The sequence below is a fragment of the Marmota flaviventris genome, chromosome 3, assembly GCF_047511675.1.
Source record: "Marmota flaviventris isolate mMarFla1 chromosome 3, mMarFla1.hap1, whole genome shotgun sequence".
In the NCBI taxonomy this organism is placed as follows: Eukaryota; Metazoa; Chordata; class Mammalia; order Rodentia; family Sciuridae; genus Marmota; species Marmota flaviventris.
In genome coordinates this window covers 27,308,874-27,325,298 of record NC_092500.1, presented here as the reverse complement: position 1 = coordinate 27,325,298, position 16,425 = coordinate 27,308,874, and the positions used below count along the sequence as shown (strand labels likewise).

At 37.7% G+C, this 16,425-nt stretch overlaps 1 protein-coding gene across 1 annotated transcript in view; it reads right to left on the bottom strand.

The window, feature by feature from the left end:
• The window catches only part of Eea1 (early endosome antigen 1), a 139,296-nt gene that overhangs the window by 6,567 nt on the left and 116,304 nt on the right, over positions 1–16,425 (bottom strand). Inside the window, exons 22-25 of the mRNA XM_027954454.2 lie at positions 8,926–9,108; positions 2,959–3,144; positions 1,374–1,505; positions 253–438 (exon numbers count right to left, since the gene is read on the bottom strand). Coding sequence (XP_027810255.2) covers positions 253–438; positions 1,374–1,505; positions 2,959–3,144; positions 8,926–9,108 — 687 coding nt within the window. The remainder of the gene's footprint in view (positions 1–252; positions 439–1,373; positions 1,506–2,958; positions 3,145–8,925; positions 9,109–16,425) is intronic.

Sequence of the window (16,425 nt, the reverse complement as noted above, 5' to 3'; positions counted from 1 at the left end):
AATGACTTTTTAAATTATATTTTAATTGAATTTTCACTGATATAAACAAAATATGATAACAGATAAAATATTTCCAATCACATGTCAACTATTTAAGCAAATCAGATCTCCTTTCTTGAAAACTAAAATCTTAAGAAAGCATAACATCCGTCATAACTTAGAACTTAGATAGAAACTTAGGTAGAAAAAAATCTTCCCCCTGGACTGATTTAGAGTGCTGTTCAACATACTTCCCACCACTAACTCACTGACCAGTTTAGCTTCTTTCTCAACAAATTCTTTCTTCAGCTCATCTTCTTCCTTTTTCACCTGCTCTGTTAGTATCTGCAGGTTTCTCTTCTCCTGTTCAAGAGTTGCCTTTAATGAGTCTACTTTTCCTTGAAGTTCTAATTTCTGCTGAATTAAAAGTTGTTTGGCATCCTTGAGATTGGTTACCTCCTGTTGAAAGGTAAAACAATAAATCATTCTTGATAATAAATATGTCACAAGGCAGCTGAAATTTATGCTATTTACCACAGACACAATGAGTTTACTCACATATGAGATTCTTCAAGTTCAACATTTGGAACAGTTGGCTAAAAAGATGCAAGAATAAATTTGCCTCCTGCCCACTCATCATTTAACCCAGGTGACATGTGGCAGGTGCATGTTTTGATTATATTATGTGGAGAAGCTCTCCATCCCCTCCTCTCCCTTTTCTCACTTAATAAGCATTTATTTATTATAGGTCATCATTGAGTCATCACACATTGTTACATTCTGAGGCTGTAATGAGTTATAGGACTTTCCTGCTCTAAGGAAGTTAATTCCGGAAGAATAGAAGGGCATGAGATTACAAATTATGATGCAAAATGCCAAGTGTGCTGATAGAAATAAAGAGTATTAAGAGAGCACTTGAGAGAATCTGACTTTTCTCTAAGAAAATGAATAACATTTTATAAAGCAAATGATAAATGCTTTCTTTAGCTGACACCATATCTGTGCTTATAACAGGCAAAATGTTAAAAATGAGATTATTAAAGGATTTTAAGAAGTAAAATAATTGGAAAAAAACAGAATTCCTTAAAATCTTAATTCCAAATTCTTACATATTTTTATTATCCATGAGCATCATTTGCTAAAATAATCTCTCTTAATTATCATTCAATGAAACCTAATATCTTACAGTTATCATAGGTATATATAGGAATCATGTAATGCAAAAAGCACTCTGGCAAGAGATATTGGTCAAAAACAACAAAATAATTTACCTAGCACATGGTAATTTGCTCTCAATTTTCCTAATATAACATATTAGTATATATCAACACATATATAATTTTATAGAAAAATCCAACAACACAGAGGAAAGGAAAGTAATTATTTTAATATACCTTTATGCTTTCTTGTTTGTGGGACTTGAGTTCTTCACTCAGCTTGGTGATTTCTTTTTCTTGTCTACACTTAATTTCCTCTATCTCTGCCAATTTAGATTTTTCATTTGCTAGTTCTTTTTCTTTTATTGACTGTAGAAAAATAAGTTTCATTAAAACATAATTTCAAAGCAAAGACTCAAATGAAAATTAGTATAATCAAAATACTGTGACTATTGATGACACTAGCACTCCCCTTTGTACTTAATTGAAGCAAATTAATATACCTTGTCTTGCCTACCTCCTTCAATAATATCTTTATAAAGACTAAATGGTTATAGTTAATACTGTAAAATGGACAATGTCTGACCAGAGCAGCAATTCTATAAAATGTAGCCCAAACTACCATTCTTATTCTTCTAACTCCTATTTTATCAGTATCACTATCTTTACATAGGTACCTATTAGAACATTAAGCATCATTTAATCTCTGAAATAAATAGATTTTTAATCCCCATTTTATAGGTGAAAGATCAAAAGTTTAAGACAAATAATCCATCACAGATGGAGTTAATTCTGAAACCAGATGTATCTGATGAACACTGTTGCAATATCTAAAAACTATAGTTCTAGCTTGTTGTGATGGTGTATACCTATAATCCCAGCTATTTGTGAGGCTGAAGCAGGAGGATTGCTAGATCAGCCTGGGCAACTGAGACTCTGTCTCAAAATAACATTTTAAAAAAGGGGCTGAAGATGGAGCTCAGTGGTGCCATACTGTTGGGTTCAATCCCCAGTAACTAACACACACACACACACACACACACACACACACACCATATAATTCAGTCAGAACTTCCCAAACTTAAGGTATAAATCATGAATTCCATTCCAACTTCACCATCCTTATATACACAAAATCATCCACAATTTTTTTAATTAAAAAAGAATTTTGAGAATTGCACAATTTAGAACATACCAAGAACTTCAGGAATTATTTAGAATAATGCCTATCAGCTGATAGGAATATATAATTTCAAATAATAAACAAAAAACAAAAAGTTTCTGGAGTCTGAATTTCTCTATATAAAGTTTAAAGTGTTTTAATAATGTATTTGTCATATAAACCAATGCTTTCAACTTCATAACTTCACATTATTTATATAAAATAAATTTCTACTTGCTCTCAGTAAAGTCAATTCTTTCTTTTAAGAATTCTTAACAAACTTAAGACTTATTCCTAGACCTTTTATTATCTCATTGACACATTTAGAGGACAAATGTTATATGAGACATAGCTGAGGAAATGCAATATCTGTTCTTAAATAACCAAGATTCTATGGTGTAAAAAGTAGTTGCTTATAAAACTAAGCAAAGCAGTGAGAAAAAAATGGGTAGAGCTGGCAAGGAGGTTACTAAGAAGTACTTCCTAGCACAAAACTTCCAATGACCAAGCATGTTTTAGCCTGTTCTAGACGTCCTTCTGAAAGAGCTGTTGAAACTAAAGATGATACCTGTATTGAACATGAGGTTAAGAGATTTGACTGGATGATCTCCAAACCACTGAAGCTTTAAGGTTCTGCATTTAAGTCAGAAAATGAAATACCTTTTCTTTTTGAGTATCTTGGAGTGTTTTACACTGCTCCTTCAATTGCTGTTCTTTCTTTGCTGAATCCTGTTCCAAAGCAGCTTTGGCAGTCTTCAATTCTTGAATCAATTTATTTTGGTTTCCAATTTGATTTCTGTTTGATATCAAGTCCTCCTGTGCTAGAGAAAGCTTCTCTTCTACAGACTTGTAAAAAGAATTTTTCCCCAAATTATTATATGCCATCTTTTAATAAATTTAGATAGCAACATAATAGTTAATATAAGCATTATGGAAAACAATACAGTCATGCATCATTTAACCATGAGGGCATGTTCTGGACATCCTTGTTAGCTAATTTTGTCATGTGAGCATCACAAAGTGCACATACACAAACCTAGATGGTACAGCTTACTCCACACCAAGGTAATGTGGTAGAGCCTATTGTTACATGGTAAAGCAAACATTGTTTATATAAAATAAATTTCTACTTTCCCTTAGTAAAAGTCAATTCTTTCTTTTAAGAATTGCTAAAAACCTGTTAAGCATGTTATTGCACTGAATATGGTAACACAATGTAAAGTACTTGTGTATCTAAACATCTGAAAACAGAAATGTTCCAGTAAAAATACCAGGCAATAGGAATTTCTCAGCTCCATTATAATCTTATTAAACACCTCAGTATATGCGGTCTGTTGCTAACTGAAACATCGCTATGCAGCAGCTGACTATACTATAAAAAGAGAATATTACACCTTTCAATACTGAATGCTTATCAAATCTTCAATATTGGCCAGGTAATGTGAAAAACTATCAAATAAGTAGGGACCATATCAAATATACTTAGATTACATATAATCTAAGTATATATAATATATAATCTAAGTAAAAATAAATGAAGACCTCGTGAGTGTGTGTATGTGTGTGTGTGTGTGTGTGTGTGAAGGGGGGAGAGAAAAGACTGGGGAGATACAAAATAACACAATTTTAAAAGAGTTAAATGCTACATTATGTACACATATACATTTTGTAGGATATATGAGGTCCTTAGACATATTAAAAACTTTGATAAATAAGAAGGTTTTTTGTCTTTAGGAAAAAAAAAAGAGAGAAAGTGTTTCATAGTTATTTGATCAGGTGAATCAAAAGAAAAATTCAAACATCTAAGGCTATATCCTGAGAGGAATACCAGTCCATCCTCTCAACTGCCTATGTGGTACAAATAGTTACTGTCAATTAACAGACCACAATCATTGACTATACTAAGACCCAAACGCTTTGAGAAGTTCAAGTTGAAGAAAGGGTAATCTCCCCCCCTCCAATTAGGTTTCATTTGGGGGAAGATGTGGTGATAGTTAAATAAAAGAAATGGCAGGAACTGTGCTACTCTCAGCTGCTTTTGCTGTCATACACCAGGGGCTGAGAACCAACTCCAAGATGCTCTTTCACCAGATCTAGAAACTGAGTTTTCTAACGTGGGTCATACAGTTTCTTTGAAAAGGCAGCAGACAATATAATTCAGGAAAAGATCTTTAGTGACTAGGATTATATATAATGAGTAAAAATACTAGGACTATACATAAGTAAAAATAAATGAGGACCTCATTTATCGGGATTCTTAAGGTTCCTAAAAAAGTTTACTCCTTATCAATAACCAAGTTCAGAATTCTTTCTTATATAAATTAAATTTTAATTTTTAATGACTGCCAGTCAGACAATAAACCCCTTAAGGCTCTTTACTAATCAGCCAGCTAACCACTAAGTGAGAAAGGTATAAGACAGTGCTTAATTTACAGGAATTGACTAGGTAGCCTGAAAAACAAAATAGGCATGTAACATGAAATCATATAGGGCAGTGAAACACTTGCTATGTGTCAAAAGCACCAGAAAACAATGAGTGTGAGACCCTTTGAGGAATGTGGTTCACAGAAGTCTCCAGAGTACATTTAGGAACTTACCTATATGTCATGAAGCATAAGAGGGACTTCACATGTAGACAATAAAATTTGCAAAACTAGTCCATTAAGTCTATTGCAACTAGAATAAGGCAATAGAGGGTCTAATCTAATACCAAGGAATACCAAGGTTTACCAGAGTCTGGAAAGCAATAGTACTCCAGAGAATTCCACAAAAATTCTAAAATGTCCACAAAAATTTGAAAATGGACATGGATTATAAAATCTTAAACTCATGGCCTGTAAAATTTGAAACCAGTGATTAGTTCTTTACAGTCAACCTCAAATTTGGAATGTTCTATGAGGTCCTTTTGAAGATGCTAAGACACATTGCTATCCCCTGCCTCTGAATATTCATCTATGTTATTCTGTGGCATATGGTCATGCATTTTAAATGTTCTTTTTATATTTCTTATAAACCATGTTATCTTATCTGCTCAGCTTCAGAAGCCCCCTTCTCCCATTCCATGATTTTATTGGAATTGTCTAAACCCATTCCTATATCCATACCCACTGCAATAGGAAATCCTTGAGTATAACAACTATCAACAGTAACACTGATCATGCCACTCACATTATAGTATCTCAGCAAAAGAGAGTTCCTGCAGTATTGTGGGGTGGCTATTTATTTTTACCTATTTAACAAAATTTCCCAATCTCCTTTCAAAATAAAACCTTTACAATTTTAGTTATTACTTTTTGTTGACGTATGATAAAATGACAGAAGAGAGAGTACTAAGTTGAAAAGATTTCAATTTAATCCTAAACTTACTACCCTAGAATTTCCCCTTTACTCAAGGTATAAAATTTACAATTAAATTCTACTTTTACCTTTCCTGGACAACCAAGAAATATATACAGCATAACTAATTTGAAATATGCAGTCAACAAACTTAAGTGTTTCATAAGTGATCCAGCAGCGTAAATCAGGCCAGGCTGTCTTCCATCTTACTGGTGTCCAAGTACACACTGTCATCCCACAGTGGTCAAGCAGCCTTAACTTAGATGGGTATCATGTCACACAAGGTTCTGAATCTTTCCCTTTTCTCTCTCTCTTATCTACAAGATCATATAACATCACTGAAGAAGAAAAATAATGGTTCATAATGATCTCATTCTGGTCTATAAGTATCATTTGTACTTCCCTAGGTATTTATCCTTTATTTTACATTAATTTCCTAAGTAGTTCATATACTTCTCATTTTAAAGGCATTAATACAGGATTTATAAATCTTTTGTTTAAAAAAAATTCTAGTAAAATGGTGATGAAAGAAAGAATAGAAGCTTTGAATAAGAACACAGATGTGACCATGTTTTATTATTGTACAGTGTTAGGCCTGCCCTTACCTATAGAAGCAAGCTTTAGAATAGAGATCTAGCCAAGGCCTCTTAGTTTAAAACGCTGTAGATGACTGGCCCTCTGTTTTCTTTTTGCTCATATTTACATTTGAATTATTCTTTCATGTATGAAATTATTAATATGAAATACAGATTTCAGATATAATAAAAAACATGGCTTATAATGAAAACTATTGATTAAGGAGATATAAGTCCCATTATTAGGTTATACTCTGGATAAATAATCTATCTATATGAAAAGAGTGATTTCTACAAGACTTTTACAACCATTAAGTTTCAAATCTTCTATCATTTCAATATCCTTCAAATTCAATCACTTTTCTCCATCCTTACTGCTACTACTAGCCCAAACAAGTAACAGCCCAAAAAGTATCTTGCACTTGGACTACTATAAAGCCTTCTCCCTAGTCTCTATATTTATCTTCCTTCCTCATTCTGCAGCCAATCATTTACCCAAAATACAAATCTATGCAATGTCTTCAGTGGTTCCTAATGCCTTTGGGTTAAGTCTAAAATCCCTCACAAATTTTCCCTGAATTACAACAGTGTTTTGAAGAAAAGAACAACAATTTAACACCACCTAAATGTTAAGTGATTTTTTTTTCTTATGCTTTCTTATTTTGATCTTTTGATCTCTCTTGCTCTTTCTGTCACATATAGGTACATATATGTATGTACTATTGGCAGTATGACAATTCTTTTACCCAATTTCTTATTCTTTGTGAAATCATGAATTATCATTTCTTCTCTCACTTTCCTTGTAGCCTACTATGCATTCAGCCCTTTTGTGTCATCTCTGTGTGGTTAATCTCTTCTATTCCTTCCTCATTAACTTTATTCCTAGTTCTAATCAATTCATTCCTGAAAGAGATATAACCTCTTAGCTAATTTCCCTACCACGACAACCCACTCCAAGTTAAGTTTCCAAAGTCTCTTTTCTTCATTTATTCTCTGCTTAGACTTTACTTCCCCCGCCCCACCACCAAATATAAAGTTCAATCATCTTTATTAGGCATCTAAGATACTTCACTATTTAAAGCCTACTTTTTTTTTAGTTGTAGATGGACACAATACCTTTATTTATCTTTATGTGGTACTGAGGATTGAACTAGTGTTTCATGCATGCTAGGCGAGCACTCTACTGCTGAGCCATAACCCCAGCTCTCAGATCCTACTTTTTAAAACCTAAATTCCACACATAAACCAGCACTTGAACAAGACAATTATATGTCCTGCCTGTTTATTCCCATTGTGGCACCTTTTCTCAAACTGTGCCTCTGAGTAAAATGACCTTTCTAGGATCCTGCATATTCAAATTCCACATATCCTGCAGGACCTAATCAAATCCTACCTCCTTTATAAAGTCTTCCCTACAAGAGCCTTGGAATAAAATATAAACATTATATATTTAAAACATTTTAACATTCTGTGATTTTTCAACAGAATTTTCCAGTAGTGCACTTTAAATTAAATAAACAAATCCCAAACATAGGATAGAAACAGAAAACATCATATTTCACCTTACCAAAAAACAAACAAAAAAAGAGAAAGAAAGAAAGAAAAAGAAAAAATAGAGAGGAAAAAAACTGACTGAAACTTCTGAGACAACACACATATTCCATTTCCCTTAGAGAATTGATACCTTAATATTATATAAAAATTGTTTACCTTTTTTCCATATCCTTTATTTTAATAAACATACACTTTATCAAATAATATAGTATTACCAAGGATAAAATTTCTATACCTTGTTAGATAATTAAGGTTAGGATTCATTTGAGCTCTGACTTCCTAATTTAATCATTGTGCATTTCAGTAATCTAGGGAAGTTGATAAATATACAAAACTAGAGTCAGAATTGCCTGACAAGCAAGAGCAAGATTGTCGGCATTTTTCCCAAGTGATTAACATTTAAAACTCATTAAATGATTTTTTAACAGCAGATCTTTGAAGTCATTTTCAAAGAAAAGCATAAAACACTTAGATACACTAATAGTGTACAAACTAACATGCTGAAATATTGTACTATGATAGATATAATCCACTTATTTATTTTGTTTATTTATTTATTTGGGGGCAGTAACAGGAATTAAGCCTAGGAGCACTTAGCCACTGAGCCACATCCCCAGCCCTTTTATATTTTTTATTTTGAAACAGGTTCTTGCTGAGTTGCTTAGGGCCTCGATAAATTGTTAAGGGTGGCTTTTAACTTTCGATCCTCCTGCCTCAGCCTCCCAAACCACAGGATTATAGTGTGCACCACCACACCTGCATAACTCATTTTTAAATGCTCACATATGGCCAGGTATAGTGGCACACGCCTGTAATTCCAGTGGTTCAGGAGGCTGAGGCAGGAGGATTGAGAGTTCAAAGCCAGCCTCAGCAAACAACTCAGGGAGAACCTGTCTCTAAATAAAATATAAAATAGGGCTGAGGATGTGGCTCAGTGGCCAAGTGCCCCTGAGTTCAATCTCTGGGATCCTACCCCCGCAAAAAAAAAAAAAAAAAATTAATTTTAAAGCATGCTAATCCAAATGTAGTAATTTAGTAGAAAACCATTATGATATTTCTCAAATATTAGCCTTCCCTTTCCCATTTGTGCTCAAATGAATCATTTAATGACTGTCTATAAACAAGTAACTGAGTTTCTAAGATATAATATAGTTTATTATACCTTAAGATCTTGTCTTGTGGCCAGAAGTTCAGATTCCTTCCCATAGAAATCAGATTGAAGTTGTTTTAGATTTTCTTGACATTTTTCGTAGGTGTTCTGTAACACTGATATTTTCTCTTTCTCTGCTGCAAGTTCCTGGGCTGCCTGTGCTGACTGCTGCTGTAGTTTATTCTCAAGCTCTGTCTGAAACATATAGTAGTTATTTGAAACAGTGTGCATATTAAAATTCATAAAATGAAATTCATACAACTAAGATTTCTAAAAATAGGCTAACTGCATTTGTGACCTAAAATTTTACTTCAATAAAAAGTAATTTACGGAACACTTCTAAAGTCAAACAATTACAAAATCCAACAAGTCCCAATTTTAAAAAATCAAAAAAGACACAGGCTGCGGTGTAGTGGTCCAGTGCATGCGTAGCATGTGGGAGGTCCTGGGTTTGATCCCCAGCACCACAAAAAAGTTAGGTAAATAAATAAACTTAAAAACCATAAAATGTAAAACCGATTAAACAAAGGAAAAATGGATTTAACTAAGAAGTAGTATCAGGTCTCAGAAGAAAGAGTAACAACTACATTCTGATGGAGGATATAATGCTGGATGCCTCAGATAATATATTTTAAGGTTAAGCTAAAAGAAACCTACATGAAAGAAATTAAGAAACCATTATTGGTGTTGTATTGAAGTTATGTTTTTTCTACTACTTGGAAATTCAAAAATAACTTAGGAAATTTCTGCAGGTCATCTTTATTAACATCAAAGCAGAAAAAAAATCTCATAAAGATCAAAACATTTCGACTTCTGGAAGAAGATGGCGGGGAGGGGAGTGCATTGCCCCCGTGTGCCGCGTCACTGTGTGGGACTATGACGAGTCAGGACTGCTAAAGGCTATCTTGTTAGGAATTTCCAGCAATAGTGGGGTGCTCCGGGACCTGGAGGAAGGATTTCCATCGCACGAGGATCGGCTACGGGGACTCAAACGCGAGAGATTTGTTGCACGGAGGGTAACACTGCTTATTCAGCAAATCGCCCCGTGGCTAGAGTCTGCAGCGCGCGCTGGGAAACGAGGAGACAGTGGCGCAGGGATACAGCGCTGCAGTTTCTGCCAGCCGTGCAAGCGCCGTACTCAGTGCTGAATTCTGTGTTCGAGACGGGGGAAGGAAGCGGTCCATCTCGGTTCTCCACACCGGTCAGACCACAGAGGAGGCCAGCGGCCAGCATCTTGGAGAGCTGACGTCACCATCCCTGTTTTCGACTGACCGCAGCTCATTCAGCCATAGAACAGGTAATTTCAGGCTGCCATTAGCCTGCGGCTTGCAGACAGATTACTCAGGCTCAGTGCCTGAGTGCTTCTTGGAGCCTGCTCTTATCAGAGCATACACCGAGCACGGAGCGGCCGAGTTCCGGCTTCCGGAGCTGCCCTGGCCCAGGGCTAAGGAGCCCGCGGAAACTGCTTCTTAGTCCGGGTCCTGCTGAGGACCGGTCAGGAATCACCCGTTGCTTTGGTTACCCGGCAAGGGGAACGAAATGCTGCCATTCGCATAGGATACCAACATGGCAGAGATCTGATGTCATCAGAAAGCGGCAGAGGAGAGAACTTCATCAATACCAGCGGCGACAGAAACAGTTGTCTCCTGGTAGGGAGGGTGAGGCACAGACACCCGAGTCTCTCTCGATTTGTCGACGAGCCAGAGGGGAGGAGCCGGGCAGCCGCCCGCGCCCGGAGCAGGCCCAGCGGCTCACCGGCGTGGTGGTCGAGGGACCCCAATTGGAGAGGGGGCGGAGCAGAGCCGCCACCCGCGCCCGCAAGGTGGGCAGACCCGCGACCCAGTGGTACACGGGCATGGTAGGAGGGGCAGGGCAGAGCCGCCGCCCGTGCCTGCAAGGTAATCAGACCTGCGACAGACTGGCGGGTCAGGCCCAGCGGCCTGCCAGCGTGGTACACACGTCACCCCAACTGGAGTAGAGGCAGAGCAGAGCCTTCGCCCGCGCCCGGATCAGGCCCCGCCGGTGTGGTGGTCACGTGACCCCAATTGGAGTGGGGGCGGAGCGGAACCGCCACCCGTGCCCGCAGGGTGAGCAGACCTGCGACCAACCTGCAGATCAGGCCCAGCGGTGGGCAGGCGTGGTAGGAGGGGCAGGGCAGAGCTGCCGCCCGCGCCTGCAAGGTAGGCAGACCTGCGACAGACCGGCGGATCAGGCCCAGGAGCCTGCCGGCGTGGTACACATGTCACCCCAATTGGAGTAGGGGCAGAGCAGAGTTGCCGCCCCTGACAGGAATAGGCCCAGCGACCTGACAGCGTGGTAGTCACGACACCCCAATTGGAGTAGGGGCAGAGCAGAGCCGCCACCCGTGCCCGCAAGGTAGGCAGACCTGCGACCGACCGGTGGAACAGACGCAGCGGCCGGCAGGGGTGGTAGGCACGTCACGCCAATTGGAGTAGGAACAGAACAGAGCCTTCGCCCGCGCCCGGAACAGGCTCAGCAGTCCGCGGGTGTGGTAGACAAGTCACACCAATTGGAGGGGGGGCAAAGCAGAGCCGCCGTCCGCGCCTGCAGGGTAGGCAGACCTGCAACCGACCGGTGGATCAGGCCCGGTGGCCTGCCAGCGTGGTACACTCGTCACCCCAATTGGAGTAGGGGCAGAACAGAGCCGCCGCCCGCGCCCGGAACAGGCCCAGTGACCTGCCGGCGTCGTAGTCACGACACTCCAATTGGAGTAAGGAGAGAGCAGAGCCGCCGCCCGCGCATGCAAGGTAGGCAGACCGCCGCCCGAACCTGCAAGGGAGACTTTTCAACTATACAAGAGCAATATAAATATATAGGGGAAAAAAACATTTCAAAAACACAACAGTTTCACCAAGCAGAAAGAAACACAAGCAGTATGAAAAGACAAGGAAAGAAAGGACCACAAGCAATGCAGGTCAACTCAACTTTAGAAGAGGTAACAGCTGCAGCAGATGAAATGTCAGATAAAGAATTCAGGATATACATGCTTCAGATGATCTGGAGTATCAAGGAAGACATTAGACAGCAAAATCAGACAATGAAAGATCACTTCGACAATGAATTACACAAACAAATCCAGGAAGCAAAGGATCAACTATACAGGGAGATAGAGGTTATAAAAAACAAACAAACAGAAATCCTAGAAATGCAGGAAGCAATAAACCAACTTAAAAACTCAATGGAGAATACTACCAGCAGAGTAGAACACTTAGAAGATAGAACATCAGACAATGAAGACAAAGTATTTCAACTGGAAAAGAACATAGACAGCTCAGCAAGACTGTTAAGAAACCATGAGCAGAACATCCAAGAAATAGGGGATAATATTAAGAGACCAAACTTAAGAGTCATTGGGATACAGGAAGGTACAGAACTCCAAACCAAAGGAATGAGCAATCTATTCAATAAAATAATACGAGAAAACTTCCCAGACTTGAAGAATGAGACAGATTCCCAAATCCTAGAAGCCTACAGGACGCCGAATGTGCAAAATCATAAGAGATCCACACCTAGACACATTATAATGAAGATGCCCAACATACAGAATAAGGAGAGAATTTTAAAAGCTACAAGAGAAAGGAAGCAGATTACATTTAGGGGTAAGCCAATCAGGATAACAGCTGATCTTTCAACACAGACTCTGAAAGCTAGAAGATCCTGGAATAACATATTTCAAACACTGAAAGAAAATGGGTTCCAACCAAGAATTGTGTATCCAGCGAAATTAAGCTTCAGGATGGAAGATGAAATTAAAACCTTCCATGATAAACAAAAGTTAAAAGAATTTGCAGCTAGAAAACCATCTTTTCAAAACATCCTCGGCAAAACATTACAGGAAGAGGAAATGGAAAATAACAATGAAAACCAACAGTGGGAGGTAGGACAGTAAAGGGGGGGAAATAATCAAAGAGGAAAACAAACCATGTTTAGTAACAGAAATAAACAAATATGGCTGGAAGAACAACCCATATCTCAATAATAACCCTAAATGTTAATGGCTTAAACTCACCAATTAAGAGACACAGGCTAGTAGAATGGATCACAAAACAAGACCCAACAATATGCTGCCTACAGGAGACACATTTGATAGGAAAAGACATACATAGGCTGAAGGTGAAAGGTTGGGAAAAATCATATCACTCATATGGACTTCAGAAACAAGCAGGAGTGTCCATACTCATATCAAATAAAATAGATTTCAAGCCAAAGTTAATCAAAAGGGATAAAGAGGGACACTACATACTGCTTAAGGGAACCATACACCAACAAGACATAACAATCATAAATATATATGCCCCAAACAATGGTGCAGCTATGTTCATCAAACAAACTCTTCTCAAGTTCAAGAGTCTAATAGACCACGGTACAATAATCATGGGAGACTTCAACACACCTCTCTCGCCACTGGACAGATCTTCCAAACAAAAGTTGAATAAGGAAACTATAGAACTCAATAACACAATTAATAACCTAGACTTAATTGACATATATAGAATATACCACCCAATATCAAGCAGTTACACTTTTTTCTCAGCAGCACATGGATCCTTCTCAAAAATAGATCATATATTATGTCACAGGGAAACTCTTAGACAATATAAAGGAGTAGAGATAATACCATGCATCTTATCTGATCATAATGGAATGAAACTGAAAATCAACGATAAAAGAAGGAAGGAAAAAGCATGCATCACTTGGAGAATGAACAATAGGTTACTGAATGATCAATGGGTTATAGAAGACATCAAGGAGGAAATTAAAAAATTCTTAGGGATTAATGAAAACACAGACACAACATATCGGAATCTATGGGACACATTGAAAGCAGTTCTAAGAGGAAAATTCATTGCTTGGAGTTCATTCCTTAAAAAAAGAAAAAACCAACAAATAAATGATCTCATACTTCATCTCAAAATCCTAGAAAAAGAAGAGCAAAACAACAGCAAAAGAAGTAGAAGGCAAGAAATAATTAAAATCAGAGCTGAAATTAATGAAATCGAAACAAAAGAAACAATTGAAAAAATTGACAAAACTAAAAGTTGGTTCTTTGAAAAATAAACAAAATCGACAGACCCTTAGCCATGCTAGCGAAAAGAAGAAGAGAGAGAACTCAAATTACTAGCATACGGGATGAAAAAGGCAATATCACAACAGACACTTCAGAAATACAGAAGATAATCAAAAATTATTTTGAATCCTTATACTCCAATAAATTAGAAGATAGTGAAGGCATCGATAAATTTCTTAAGTCATATGATCTGCCCAGATTGAGTCAGGAGGATATAGACAACCTAAACAGACCAATATCAATTGAGGAAATAGAAGAAACCATCAAAAGACTACCAACTAAGAAAAGCCCAGGACCGGATGGGTATACAGCAGAGTTTTACAAAACCTTTAAAGAGGAACTAATACCAATACTTTTCAAGCTACTTCGGGAAATAGAAAAAGAGGGAGAACTTCCAAATTCATTCTACGAGGCCAACATCACCCTGATACCTAAACCAGACAAAGACACTTCAAAGAAAGAAAACTACAGACCAATATCTCTAATGAACCTAGATGCAAAAATCCTCAATAAAATTCTGGCGAATAGATACAAAAACATATCAAAAAAAATGTGCACCATGATCAAGTAGGATTCATCCCTGGGATGCAAGGCTGGTTCAATATACGGAAATCAATAAATGTTATTCACCACATCAATAGACTTAAAAATAAGAACCATATGATCATCTCGATAGATGCGGAAAAAGCATTCGACAAAGTACAGCATCCCTTTATGTTCAAAACTCTAGAAAAACTACGGATAACAGGAACATACCTCAATATTGTAAAAGCAATTTATGCTAAGCCTCAGGCTAGCATCATTCTGAATGGAGAAAAATTGAAGGCATTCCCTCTAAAATCTGGAACAAGACAGGGATGCCCTCTCTCTCCACTTCTGTTCAACATAGTTTTCGAAACACTGGCCAGAGCAATTAGACAGACGAAAGAAATTAAAGGCATAAAAATAGGGAAAGAAGAACTTAAATTATCACTATTTGCAGATGACATGATTCTATACCTAGCAGACCCAAAAGGGTCTACAAAGAAACTATTAGAGCTAATAAATGAATTCAGCGAAGTGGCAGGATATAAAATCAACACGCATAAATCAAAGGCATTCCTGTATATCAGCGACAAATCCTCTGAAATGGAAATGAGGACAACCACTCCATTCAAAATATCTTCAAAAAAAAAATAAAATACTTGGGAATCAACCTAACAAAAGAGGTGAAAGACTTATACAATGAAAACTACAGAACCCTAAAGAGAGAAATAGAAGAAGATCTTAGAAGATGGAAAAATATACCCTGTTCATGGATAGGCAGAACTAACATCATCAAAATGGCGATATTACCAAAAGTTCTCTATAGGTTTAATGCAATCCCAATCAAAATCCCAACGGCATTTCTTGTAGAAATAGAGAAAGCAATCATGAAATTCATATGGAAAAATAAAAGACCCAGAATAGCAAAAACAATGCTAAGCAGGAAGTGTGAATCAGGCGGTATAGCGATACCAGACTTCAAACTATACTACAGAGCAATAGTAACAAAAACAGCATGGTACTGGTACCAAAACAGGCGGGTGGACCAATGGTACAGAATAGAGGACACAGAAACCAATCCACAAAACTACAACTATCTTATATTTGATAAAGGGGCTAAAAGCATGCAATGGAGGAAGGATAGCATCTTCAACAAATGGTGCTGGGAAAACTGGAAATCCATATGCAACAAAATGAAACTGAATCCCTTTCTCTCACCATGCACAAAAGTTAATTCAAAATGGATCAAGGAGCTTGATATCAAATCAGAGACACGCCGTCTGATAGAAGAAAAAGTTGGCTATGATCTACATACGGTGGGGTCGGGCTCCAAATTCCTCAACAGGACACCCATAGCACAAAAGTTAATAACTAGAATCAACAAATGGGACTTACTCAAACTAAAAAGTTTTTTCTCAGCAAAAGAAACAACAAGAGAGGTAAATAGGGAGCCTACACCCTGGGAACAAATCTTTACTCCTCACACTTCAGATAGAGCCCTAATATCCAGAGTATACAAAGAACTCAAAAAATTAGACAATAAGAAAACAAACAACCCAATCAACAAATGGGCCAAGGACCTGAACAGACACTTCTCAGAGGAGGACATACAGTCAATCAACAAGTACATGAAAAAATGCTCACCATCTCTAGCTGTCAGAGAAATGCAAATCAAAACCACCCTAAGATACCATCTCACTCCAGTAAGATTGGCAGCCATTATGAAGTCAAACAACAACAAGTGCTGGCGAGGATGTGAGGAAAAGGGTACACTTGTACATTGCTGGTGGGACTGCAAATTGGTGCAGCCAATTTGGAAAGCAGTATGGAGATTTCTTGGAAGGCTGGGAATGGAGCCACCATTTGACCCAGCTATTCCCCTTCTCGGTCTATTCCCT